At 37.9% G+C, this 14,136-nt stretch overlaps 1 protein-coding gene and 1 non-coding gene across 3 annotated transcripts in view; one reads left to right on the top strand and one right to left on the bottom strand.

The window, feature by feature from the left end:
- The window catches only part of PCCB (propionyl-CoA carboxylase subunit beta), a 96,799-nt gene that overhangs the window by 59,105 nt on the left and 23,558 nt on the right, over positions 1-14,136 (bottom strand). For both annotated transcript variants that reach the window (XM_061167653.1, XM_061167654.1), the window contains one exon: positions 2,010-2,118. In XM_061167653.1, the coding sequence (XP_061023636.1) occupies positions 2,010-2,118 (109 nt within the window). The remainder of the gene's footprint in view (positions 1-2,009; positions 2,119-14,136) is intronic.
- LOC133074343 (U6 spliceosomal RNA) lies at positions 944-1,050 on the top strand. The gene has a single exon (XR_009697177.1). It is a non-coding gene; the product is annotated as a U6 spliceosomal RNA (small nuclear RNA).

Below are 14,136 nucleotides of genomic sequence, written 5' to 3'. Positions count from 1 at the left end.
ATCACATTAAGCTGTCAAAAGAAAAAACAGGCCACAAATGAACATTATACACCTATGTTTGAGTATGCAGTTGTATATTCACATCCATCTGCACAAAAAGACTGCAGGGTATAATCAAAAAGTGAATAGTGTTTATCTTTGGCTAATAAAATTCCTAGTGATTTTTATTCCTATAGTTTCTAAATTATCTACCACAGACATGTAATATTATTGCAGTCAGGAAAAAAATTGCATATTTCATCAAATCTGACTCCATCAAGACTCAACATTATTTAGGGTGGGATGGATTGTGAGACTGGAATTGACATATAGACACTACTATATATAAACTAGATAACCAATGGAACCTACTGTATAGCACAGGGAACTCTACTCAGCGCTCTGTGGTGACTTAAATGGGAAGGAAATCCAAAATGGAGAGGATGTTTGTATAAATATAGCAGACTCACTTTGCTGTAGACCAGGAATGAACACATTATAAAACTATACTCTATTTAAATAAATATATACAGTTTGAAAATACTATGGTTAATTTTCAATGATGGTATTAATTTAAGAACTTCTGCACTGTGATCTATAAAATCAGATCTATAAATCTACAATAAAGTCAAGACTAAGAACAAAGGGAAAAAAAAGTTGCAACGTTATTTTATATTCCAGTAAGAAAAAAACTGCTGCCAATTGAGCCCTGAGATAGGAATGTGACAAACTGTGGGTCAGCAGTGAGAAGTGTGCTGGCCAGAGAGCTGAAAGGACCTGAGGGGTGAGAGAAAGGGGTGTGTCAAGGTGACCCCCACCCAAGATAGGGGAGGAACAACTTCTGTGGGTGGGGGGAATCAAGAGATCTGACTTTTATTTTTTAACCAAATTTCATCAAATGTTAAGACCTCACGGACATTAAGACATACCTCGACTATATGTACACTAAGAAAGAAACACTGACGTGCTCGCTTCGGCAGCACATATACTAAAATTGGAACGATACAGAGAAGATTAGCATGGCCCCTGCGCAAGGATGACACGCAAATTCGTGAAGCGTTCCATATTTTTTTTAAGAAAAAGGAAAAAAAAAAAAAGAAAGAAACACTGACAATCAAATGATGACCCAATGCCTTAACCACAATACAGCGAAGTGCACAGATCATCCACCAGCCTCTCGATGCTCTGAAATCTCTCAAAGAGGCAATTTCTCCTGTCTTCAGTTACACTGCTTCCTGTGTGGTACACAATCCTTTCACAACTTGAGGTCTTTTGCCAAGGAATTATGGAATTCCAATCATTATTCCAACAACTGTCTTCTCTAATATCAGATTCATGCTCTGCTCCCAATTACACGTCTCAGTGTATAAACAGCATCTTTCAATGGTGAAAGCAAAGGATAATCTTCCAGCATATGTGACACTTAACCTTAAGGAGGTGAAAAGCTATGACCAAGCTCGTGAGCACACGAGTCTTGACCATATGCTCACTGGCCAATGATGACTGGTAAGATGCCACTGACTCTTAAAACATACCCCAACTTTGGAGTAAAAAAAGTCCCACACCAAAGGGCTTCCCTGGTATGGTCCAGTGGCTAAGACCCCCCCCTCCCAATGCAGAAGGCCTGGATTCAATCCCTGATCAGGGAACTAGATCCCACAGGCCACAACTAAAGGTCTTGCTCGCCTCAACTAAGACTCAGCACAGCCAAATAATTATTTTCTTTTTAAAAAGTCACATCAAAATGCAATTTTTTAAGTTCAACTGTACTCACATGAATCATAATTCTTACAGCCATCATTCTAGTTAGCTCAACATCTTCAAAGACTACAAAAGCATTAAAAGTACCCTGCTAGTCAACAAGTTTGAGATATAAATCCACATTTATTACTATCTGTAGACAATATGTCACACTACAGTCTATTCGAATAAACTCTGTCAATGAAGTGATATTTGTAAGAGACTGTCAGCTCTAGCAATGTCTCCTCTCAGTGTCTGACAACGGTGAGATGAGCCTCAAGGCCCCTCACCTGACATGGTGGTGTGGGTCCTGGCACCCCCGAGTTCCTCCTGAGTAACGTCCTCATTGGTGACAGACTTCACAACGTCAGGGCCAGTGATGAATAAGTAGGAGGTGTCCTGAAACCAGAGAATTACAGAAAGTTCAATCTCAGAGAAGGTGGTGACATGGTGGCAGAACCAGGTTAGGATACAGCTCACAGATGCCTAACCAAAGTAAAGACCCATGTTTTCCCTGCCTTGCCATCAAAAAATCTTCATTGCCTGGTTCTCTCTCAGCAAAATTACCTGCAATGTGGCTAACATTTCAGGGTCATCTGTAGGGTCACACCCTAACAGGTGGCCCTGATGCAGACCTTGCTATGCACCTAGGACTTTTCTAAGCACTTCATCAGACTGTGTCATTAAAGCCTAGGAACTATTATCACCTTATTTATAGATGAAGAAAGGCACTGGTCTGCAGTTTGCCGAAAATGAACCAGTCACTTTAAGTGAAGCCATCTGGAGACAATGATAATAATCAATGTTTGGTGTTCTGAGAGACTGATAGGCTTTGATTTCTAGTTTCTAACTTAAAGATAATAAAGACATATTATAAAATATTTAACCAGAATAGGGGATACAGTGGAATGTAAGTCTACATGCCAGCCCTTATTTCCAGGCCTCCACTTCCATCCCCAAAGGCAACCGCTGTCAGTTTCTCTGATATCCATGCATATGGGAGCATTTATATATTTTTAATATATATATAAGTATATTTATATATTATACATTTATTTCAAGTATAAATTTATATATTTATACTTTGAGCAACAAAGACTCAGTGGAGTCAAATATAAAATAAAATAAAATTTTAGAAAACTGTGAATGAAAAAAAAGTACATACTTTTTGTATATACTTGGTACATACAAAATGTTATTTTGTAGAATTTTCTTTTGTATGATTCTGTTTATATCAACGTAATATTCTAGAAAATGCAAATTAATCTAGTGTGATAAAAAGCAGATGAACCTGAGGACAGGGCTGGGAGGTAGGAAAGAATGAATTACAATGATACATGAAGAAACTCTGGGAAGTAACGGCTATGTTCATTATCATAATTGTGGTCATAGCTTCATGGCTATAAACACGCATCAAAAAACTCTTAATTACACAACTTAAATGTGTGCAGTTCACCATGCATCGATTATATCTCAAAGTTGTAAAATATGTGGAAATGCAAAGGGTCAAGAATATCCCATATCCATATGACTTAAAGAAAATAAGGGGGAACAACTTGCTGTACCAGATATGAGCATTTGTTATAAAGCCATTGTCATTGATAGTATGGTACTGACCGCCACAGAGATACGCGAACGGATTGAGAAAGCGCAATAAACACTCTTGATATATGGACACTTGATTTGTGACAAAAATGACATTACAGAGCAGGAAACAATGTTCTTTTCAATATAAGGCTCTATGTCAACTAGGTACCTGTATTGGAAAAAAAAAATTTAAATAAATCAAACTAGCCTCTATGTGTAAAAGCCACTTCAATTTTAGATGAAAATATAAAACACAAAATAAAAAAGCCTTTAGAAAACACAGTATCTTCATGACTTCAGGGTTGGAAAAGGTTCAAGAACTTAAACACACTATCCATAAAGTATTCATTTGACACTGGTTCTCCTATCAAAAAGGCACAGAAGCCAGCTTACAGGGACTCCCACTGGCTAAGGGAAGGATGATTTGAGCATCAAAATAATGATAGTAATGGATTATAAACCACTCAGTAAAATCTGAAATCCATGAACCTATATTAAGTCAATGAAATGAACAAATGCCCAAGAAATACAGGGCTCTTCCTTAAAGTAAAATGGCAATTAATATGAAGCAAGTGGTGGAGCTGGAAAATAACCATCTTGTAAAGATTGGCTTGGACAGGAATAACTGATAGATATTAATCAAGGAGCAAAAGTATAACATGGAACAGTTATATGGCCTCAAAGCATCTTTTCAGTGAGGATCAGCTACAAAGGAAAAACAGCAACTACACAGTGGAAAAACCAGACAATACCTCAACAATGATCAAATTAATATCATCAATGAAGGGCAGATGGCCACCACTTGCCTCCAGATGTGATCATCTGTGAGGCAAGGATACAATATCACTAATGTAGTAGACAGACTGGGATATCTAATCTGAATCTGATCGTGAGGAAATGCCAGATAAACCCAAACTGAGCAACAACCTATGAAATAATTCATTCTGCAGCCTTCGAAGTCATGACAAGGAATCTGAGGAATTGTCATAGGGTAAAGGAAGTTAATGCAATATAACAACTAAATGGAATACGTGATCCCGAAATGGATCCTGTGCTAAAGAAAATGCTATAAAGGAAGTTTTGGGGACAACTGACTGAACTGGAATCTGCTTGGTAAACAAAAGTATTACATCAGATGGACTACATGTTAGTCATATGCAAAACAAGCTTAAGAAATTTTTAAAAATTGAAATCATACAAACTATCTTGTTTGACCACAATGGAATGAAACTGGAAACAGAAAGAAAACTGGAAACTTACAAATAGGTGGAAATTAAACATCACACTTTAAACAACCAACGGACTGAGATGAAATCAAGGGAAATTAAAAAATATGAAGAAATGAAAGCATACAAAAACTTATGAGCTACAGCAAAAACAGTGCTAAGAGGAGAAATTAAAGCTGTAAACACTTACAATAAGAAAGTTCTGAACCCAACTTTACACCTTAAGGAACTTAACAAGAAAAAAAGAACTAAACCTAAAGAGCAGAAGGAAGGAAATAAATATTAGAACTGAGATAAGTGAAAAATAGAAAAAATAGGGGGAGAAAAAAAATCAGTAAAACCAGAAGTTGGTTTTTCAAGAAGATCAACAAAATCGACAAATATTTAGCAAGATGCACAAATAGTTAGCAATATTTAGCAAAAAGAGACTCAAATTACTAAAATCAGAAATGAAAGTGGGGGGACTTTCCCGGTGGTCCTGTGATTAAGAATCCACCTGCCAATGCAGGGGACACAGGTTCAATCCCTGCCACAATTACAGAACCCACCCTCCAGAGCCCAGAAGCCACAACTACTGAAGCATGCACACCCTAGATCCTGTGCTCTTCAATAAGTGAAGCCACTGCAATTAGAAGCCTACCCATCACAACGCGAGTAGCCCCCACTCACCTCACTACAACTAGAGAAAGCCCACATGCAGAAATGAACATTCAGCACTGCCCAAGACAAAAAATAATTTTTTAAACAGAAATGAAAGTGGAAACATAACTACCAATTCTACAGAAATAAAAAGATTATGAGTCCTATGTACAATTCTATACCAACAAAATGGATAACCTAGATAATATGGACAAAATTCCTAGAAACATACAACCTACTACCAAGATTGAATCATGAAAAAGTAGAAAATCTGAATAGACCTGTAACTAGTAAGGAGACTCAATCAGTAATCAAAAACCTCCCAAATAAAAGCTCAAGACCAAGTGGTTTCACCACTGAATTCTACCAAATATTAAGAAAGATTAAACACCAATCCCCTCAAACTCTTTCCAAAAAATTGAAGAGGAGGAAACATCTCCTAATTCATTCTATGAAACCCAGCATTACCTTAATACCAAAGCAGACAAAGACACTACAAGAAAAGTACAGATCAATATCCCATATAAATATTGACATAAAAATACTCAACAAAATACCAACAGACCTAATCCAACAATATTTTATAAGGAATTATACACCAAAACGAACAATTATTTTTTCCTGAAATATAAGGATGGTTAAACACACCAATATCAATGTAATATACCACATTAACAAAAAACAAAGAAAAAAATTACATGATCATCTCAATGCAAAAAAAGCATGACAGAATTCAACACTCTTTCATGATAAAAATTTTCAGAAAACTAGAAAGAAACTACTTCAACATGATTAAGGTCATATACGGAAAACCTACAGCTAACATACTCAATGGTAAAAGATTAGAAGCTTTCCTCTAAGAACAGGTACAAGGTAAGGATGCCCATTTTCTCACTTCTATTCAACATAGATCTAATCAAAGCAACCAAAAACAAAAGAAAAGAAAAGGCATCTAAATCAGAAAGAAAGAATAAAATTATCTGTTTGCAGATGACATGAATTTTATATGCAGAAAACCCTAAAGATTACACACAAAGTTAGAAGGAACAAATTAAGTTGCAGGATGCAAAATTAACAAAACAAAATCAGTTGCAAAATAGTTGTACACTAACAATGAAAAATCTGAAAAGGAAGTTACAAAAACAAGTTCATTTACAATAGCTTCTAAAGTGTTTCTAAGTGCTTTATTCCTCTAAGAGAATAAAGCACTTAGGAATAAGGCAAAAAGGCAAAAGAAAAAAGAAAACTTGTACAATGAAAATTACAAAACATTTCTGAAAGAAATTAAAGAAGATATAACAGAAAAGACAGCTGTTTGTGGATTGAAAGACACAGATTCAATGTCATCCCTATCAAAATCCCAATGACATTTTTGAAGAAACAGAAAAATCCATCCTAAATTTGATGTGGAGCCTCAAGAGACTCGGCATGCAGTCAAATAATATTTTTTTTAAATTACAAATATCCTTTATGAATACTGACTTAGAAATCCTGGACAAAATACGTGCAAACCAAAGGAGAACATTAAAAGGTTTATACACTATAATCAAGTGGGATTTATTCCTGGAATTTGAGAATGGGTCAACAGACAAAAATTAATCAATATGATGTGTCACCTTAATAGAATGAAGGGGAAAAAACCCAAATCATCTCAATTGATGCAATAAAAGAATGGCAGTCAAACAATTTTTAAAAAACTAAGTTGGAGATCTCACACTGACTTCCAAACCTACTACAAAGCTATAAAAATCAAAACAGTGTGGAACTGGCATTAAAGTAGACATACAGACGAATGGAACAGAATAATCAGCCCAGAAATAAACCCTTCCATATTTGGTCAAGTGGTTTTCAACAATGATCCTTAGACCATTCAATGGAGAAAGAACAGTCTTTCCAACAAATGGTGCTGGAATCCAACATTATGCTGGAATCCTGAGCATATATTCAGAGAAAACTCTAATTCAGAAAAAATACATGCACTCCAGTATTTATAATAGCACTATTAACAACAGCCAAGACATAGGAGGAACCTAAATGTCCATCAAGAGATGACTGGATAAAGAAGATGTATTACATACATATATACAATAAAATACTACTCAGCCATAAAAAAGAATGAAAGACATCCCTGGCGATTCAGTAATTAAGACTCCATGCTTCCACTGCAAAAGGCACAGGTTCAATCCCTGATGGAGAACTAAGATCCCACATGTCACTTAGTATGGAAAAAAATTTTTTACTAAAAATAAATAAAAGAATAAAATAATTGCCATTTGCAGCAACATGGATGGATGTAGACATTATCATACTAAGTGAACTAAAGAAAATGAAAGCTAGTCACTCAGTCGTGTCTGACCCTTCGCAACCCCATGAACGGTAGCCTGCCAGTCTCCTCTGTCATTAGAATTCTCCAGGCAAGAATACTGGAGTGGGTTGCCATTTCCTTTTCCAGGGGATCTTCCCAACCCAGGAATCAAACCTGGGTCTCCTACACTGCAGGCAGATTCTTTACCATCTGAGCCACCAGGACTCTTAAGAAAGACAAATATCATATGATATCACTTCTATGTGGAATCTAAAATATGATACAAATGAACTTATTTATAAAACAGAAACAGACTCCTAGATATAAAAAACAAGCCTATGGTTACCAAAAGGGAAGGAGCAGGGAAAGGAGAAAATTTGGAGTTTGGGACTGACGTATACATACTAGTATATATAAAATATGACAGCAATGACATGACATAAAAGAGGACAGCAAGGACCTACTGGAGAGCACAGGAAATGAAATTCAATATCCTATAATAAACCATAATGAAAAAAAATATTGCTGGGAAAACTGGATATCCACATGCAAAAACATGAAGTTGGACCTTATGTTATATGATATACAAAAATTAACTCAAAATAGATCAAAGGACCAAACATAAGAGCTAAAACTATACAACTCAGAAAAGAAAAAGTGGAAACTCTTGTGACACTGGATTTGGCAAGACTTCTCAGGTATGACAACAAAAGCAGAGATAACAAAAGTACATAGATTTCATCAAATTAAAATCTTTTGTGCAAAAAACACCAGTAGAATAAAAAAGCAGCCCATAGAATGGAAGGAAATATTTTCAAAGATGTATCTGTTATGAGGTAATATCAGAATATGTAAAGAACTTCTACAACTCAACAACAACAAAAACAATCCAATCAAGAAGACTTGCATAGACATTTCCAAAAAGATACGTGAAAAGTATCAGTTGCTCAGTCATTCCCAACTCGTTGCGACCCCATGAACTGCAGCCCACCAGGCCCCGCTGTCCATGAGACTTTCCAGGCAAGGATACTGGAGTGGCTTGACATTTCCTACTCCAGGGGATCTTCCCAACCCAGGGATCAAACCCGGTCTCCTGCACTGCAGGCATATTCTTCACCAAAGGAGCTACCAGGGAAGCCCTTACCAATGGCAAATAATATGAAAAGAGGCTCAATATCACTAATTATATTAGGAAATATAAATGAAGACCACAATGAGATACCACTTCACACAAACTAATATAGCTATCATAAAAACAGAAAACAAGTGCTGGCAAGAGTGTGGAGAAGATGGAACTTTTGTGCATTATTGGTGGGAATGTAAAATGGTACAGACACTGTGCAAAAACAGTGTGATGTTCCCTCAAAATATTAAACAGAATTACCATTTTTTTCAAAAAGTGTGAAAAGGCAAAAAGATAGGACACTGAAAGATGAACTGCCCAGGTTGGTAGGTGCCCAGTATGCTACCTGGAGATCAGTGGAGAAATAACTCCAGAAAGAATGAAGAGACGGAGCCAAAGCAAAAACAACACCCAGTTGTGGATGTGATAGAATTAAAGTCCAATGCTGTAAAGAGCAATATTGCATAGGAACCTGGGATGTTAGGTCCAGGAATCAAGGAAAATTGGAGTGGTCAAAGAGGAGATGGCAAGAGTGAACGTCAACATTTTAGGAATCAGCAAACTAAGATGGACTGGAATGGGTGAATTTAACTCAGATGACCATTATATCTACTACTGTGGGCAGGAATCCCTTAGAAGAAATGGAGTAGCCATCATAGTCAACAAAAGAGTCCGAAACGCAGTACTTGGATGCAATCTCAAAAATGACAAAATGATCTCTGTTCGTTTCCAAGGCAAACCATTCAAAATCATGATAACCCAAGTCAATGCCCTGACCAAAAATGCTGAAGGAGCTAAAGTTGAACACTTCCATGAAATGTTCTACAAGACTTTCTAGAACTAACACCCAAAAAAGATGTCCTTTTCATTATAGGGGACTGGAATGCAAAAGTAGAAAGTCAAGAAACACCTGGAGTAACAGGCAAATTTGGCCCTGGAGTACAGAATGAAGCAGGGCAAAGGTTAATAGAGTTTTGCGAAGAGAACACACTGGTCATAGCAAATACCCTCTTCCAACAACACAAGAGAAGACTCTACATGTGGGCACCACCAGATGGTCAATACCAAAATCAGATTGATTATATTCTTTGCAGCCAAAGATGGAGAAGCTCTATACAGTCAGCAAAAACAAGACCAGGAGCTGACTGTGGCTCAGATCATGAACTCCTTATTGCCAAATTCAGACTTAGATTGAAGAAAGTAGGGAAAACCACGAGACCATTGAGGTACAACCTAAATCAAATCCCTTACGATTATACAGTGGAAGTGAGAAAGAGAAGCAAGGGATTAGATTGACAGACAGACTGTCTAAAGAACTATGGACAGAAGTTCATGACATTGTACAGGAGACAGGGAGCAAGACCATTCCCAAGAAAAAGAAACACAAAAAAGCAAAATGGTTGTCTGAGGAGGCCTTACAAATAGCTGAGAAAAAAGGTAAAGGCAAAGGAGAAAAGGAAAGATATACCCATTTGAATGCAGAGTTCCAAAGAATAGCAAGGAGAGATAAGAAAGCCTTCTTCAGTGATCAATGCAAAGAAATAGAGGAAAACAACAGAATGAGAAAGACTAGAGATCTCTTCAAGAAAATTAGAGATACCAAGGGAACATTTCATGCAAAGATGGGCTCAATAAAGGATAGAAATGATATGGACCTAACAGAAGCAGAAGATATTAAGAAGAGGTGGCAAGAATACACAGAGGAGCTATACAAAAAAGATCTTCATGACCCAGGCAATTACGATGGTATGATCACTCACCTAGAGCCAGACATCCTGGAATGCGAAGTCAAGCGGACCTTAGGAAGCATCACTGTGAACAAAGCTAGTGGAGGTGATGGAATTCTAGTTGAGCTATTTCAAATCCTAAAAGATGATGCTGTGAAAGTGCTGCACTAATATGACAGTAAATTTGGAAAACTCAGCAGTGGCCACAAGTCTAGAAAAGGTCAGTTTTCATTCCAAACTCAAAGAAAGGCAATACCAAAGAATGCTCAAACTACCGCACAATTACACTCATCTCACGCTAGTAGAGTAATGCTCAAAATTCTTCAAGCCAGGCTTCAACAGTATGTGAACCGTGAACTTCCAGAAGTTCAAGCTGGATTTAGAAAAGGCAGAGGAATCAGAGATCAAATTGCCAACATCCATTGGATCACTGAAAAAGCAAGAGGGTTCCAGAAAAACACCTATTTCTGCTTTGTTGACTATGCCAGAGCCTTTGACTGTGTGGATCACAATAAATTGTGGAAAATTCTGAAAGAGAAGGGCATACCAGACCACCTGACCTGCCTCTTGAGAAATCTGTATGCAGGTCAAGAAGCAACAGTTAGAACAAGACATGGAACAACAGACTGGTACCAAATAGGGAAAGGAGTACATCAAGGCTATATCCTGTCACCCTGCTTATTTAACTTATATGCAGAGTACATCATGAGAAACGCTGGGCTGGAGGAAGCACAAGCTGGAATCAAGATTGCCGGAAGAAATATCAATAACCTCAGATATGAAGATGACAGCACCCTTATGGCAGAAAGTGAAGAAGAACTAAAGAGCCTCTTGATGAAAGTGAAAGGGCAGAGTGAAAAAGTTGGCTTAAAACTCAACATTCAGAAAACTAAGATCATGGCATCTGGTCCCATCGCTTCATGGCAAATAGATGGGGAAACAGTGGAAACTGACAGACTTTATTTTTTTGGGCTCCAAAATCACTGCAGATGGTGACTGCAGCCATGAAATTAAAAGACGCTTGCTCCTTGGAAGGAAAGTTATGACCAACCTAGACAGCCTATTAAAAAGCAGAGACATTACTTTGCCAAAAAAGGTCTGTCTAATCAAAGCTATGGTTTTTCCAGCAGTCATGTACAGATCTGAGAGTTGGACTATAAAGAAAGCTGACCACCCAAGAATTGATGCTTTTGAACTGTGGTGTTTTAGAAGACTCTTGAGAGTCCCTTGAACTGCAAGGAGATCCAACCAGTCCATCCTAAAGGAAATCAGTCCTGAATATTCACTGGAAGGACTGATGCTGAAGCTAAAACTCCAATACTTTGGCCACCTGATGTGAAGAACTGACTCATTTGAAAAGACCCTGATGCTGGGAGGGATTGGGGGCAGGAGGAGAAGGGGGCAACAGAGGATGAGATGGTTGGATGGCATCACCGACTCAATGGACATGAGTTTGAGTAAACTCCATGAGTCGGTGATAGACAGGGAGGCCCGGCATGCTGCAGTCCATGGGGTCACAAAGAGTCAGACACAACTGAGCAACTGAACCTAAGTGAACTCAGGAACTCCACTCCTAAATATACATCCAAAAGAATTGAAAACAGGGATTCAGACAGATATATATACACCGACGTTTACTACAGAATTACAATAGCCAAAAGGTGGAAACAACTCACATGTTCACTGGCAGATGAATAAACAAAATATAGTAGTAGATACAAAGGAATATAATCACTCTTATAACGGAAGGTTGACACATGCTAACATAATCATGAGCCGTGAAGACATACTAACCGAAATACGCCAGTCACAAAAAGACAAATATTGTGTGAGTCCAAAAATTCTGAGATAGAAAGGGACTGGGAGTGGGGAATGAGGAACTAACATTCAATGAGTACAGAGTTTCAACTGTGGTGTATATGAAAAATTTCTGGTGGTAATGGTTGCACAAGTATATAAATGTACCTAAGGCCACTCTGGCAACCCACTCCAGTGCTCTTGCCGGGAGAATCCCAGGGATGGGGGAGCCTGGTGGGCTGCCGTCTATGGGGTCTCACAGAGTCGGACACGACTGAAGCGACTCAGCAGCAGCAGCAGCAGCAGCAAGGCCACTGAAATGTAACAAATTTTTACCACATTAACCATTTCTTATGTATATTCTATAAATTTTTTTTTTAAGTATTATATCTGGACTTCCCTGATGGCTCAGTGGTGAAGAACCCACCTGCCAATGCAGGAGACATTAGGTGGATCCTGGGTCAAGGAAGATCCCACGTGCCTCGAAGCAAATAACCCCATGCACCATAACTATTGAGTCTGTGTCCTAGTGCCTGGGAGCGACAACTACTGAGCCTTGTGCCGTAACTACTGAAGCCCGCACGCCTAGAGCCCAGGCTTCACAACTAGAGAAGCCACTGCAATGAGAAGCTCAAGCACCACAACAAGAAAGTAGCCTCTGCTCACTGCAACTCGAGACCCAGCATGGCCAAAAATAAGTAAACAATTTTTAAAAAGTATTACATCAGTGTTAAACTTCTAGAATTTAACAACTGGTTATATACGTTCTTAAGAATTATACACTGAAACATTAAAAAGGTAAAAAGACATGATATATATAACCCATTCTCAGTTAAGAGTTCTGTACATTTGAAATTTCAAGATAAAAAGATTTTTTAATTCTGCCCAAAGGACAGCAAAACTTCACGTCACAGAGTTGGAGAAGACAGGTGCAACATACATAATTGATACTTATAGCCAGACAATATAAAGAACTGCTAAAAACCAGTACGAAAAAAAATGAAAACCTCAATTTTTAAAAATGGGCAAAATAGATGAACAGGCATGCCACAAAAGAAACATGCAAATGAATTCCCTGGCAGACCAGTGGTTAGACTCCTCGCTTTTACTGCCAAGGGCCTGGGTTCAGTTCTTGGTCAGGGAACTAAGATCCCACAAGTCACACAGCATAGACAAAAATAAATGAAAGAAACATATGAAAAGGGTTCGACCTCATCAGTCATGTAAATGCAAATTAAGACAAGAAGAGATCACACCACATGTAAACTGGCATTAATTAAATTGCGTCAATAAAAGTGCTGGCAAGGACACTAGTTCAGTTCAGTCAAGTTCAGTTCAGCCACTCAGTCGTGCCTGACTCTTTGCGACCCCATGGACTGCAGCACACCAGGCTTCCCTGTCCATCACCAACTCCCGGAGCTTGATCAAATTCATGTTCATCAAGGCAGTGATGCCATCAATGCAGTTGGCAAGGACATAGAACTAGTGAAATTCTCAAACACTACTAGCAGAAGTGTAAATTGCTGCAACTTCTTGGTAACAAGTGTTACCTAGAAAAACTAAAGATATGTATATCCTATGACCTTGAAAAACTGAAACATGTATGCAGCAAGATACATGTGTAAGAATGCTTACATCAAATGATTTGTAATGGCTATACCACTATTAAAATGAAATACTTTTACAAAGTACATGGATAAACCTTAAAAGCACGAGTCACAGTCACACACAAAAGAATGTATATTGTATTTACTTTAAAGGTAAAATAGGCAGCATTACCCCACTGTTTAGTGAGACAAATAAAATTTTAAACTGAAAAGCAAAACAAATTTTTAAATTACCAAAAAAGTTGAAATAAATACTTCTAGGCAGGATAGATGGAGACAATAGTGATTAGGAGGGTAATGAGAGCAGGGCTCCTGGAGGGCCATTTCTTTCTTTCTTTAAATTTTTTGGCTGAGCTGAATGGCCTATGGGATCATAGTTCCCTGACCAGGGGTCAAAACCACACCC

The sequence above is a fragment of the Dama dama genome, chromosome 19, assembly GCF_033118175.1.
Source record: "Dama dama isolate Ldn47 chromosome 19, ASM3311817v1, whole genome shotgun sequence".
Classification (NCBI taxonomy): domain Eukaryota; kingdom Metazoa; phylum Chordata; class Mammalia; order Artiodactyla; family Cervidae; genus Dama; species Dama dama.
Note: the sequence above shows the minus strand (reverse complement) of the source record. Positions and strands in the feature narration are given on the sequence as shown.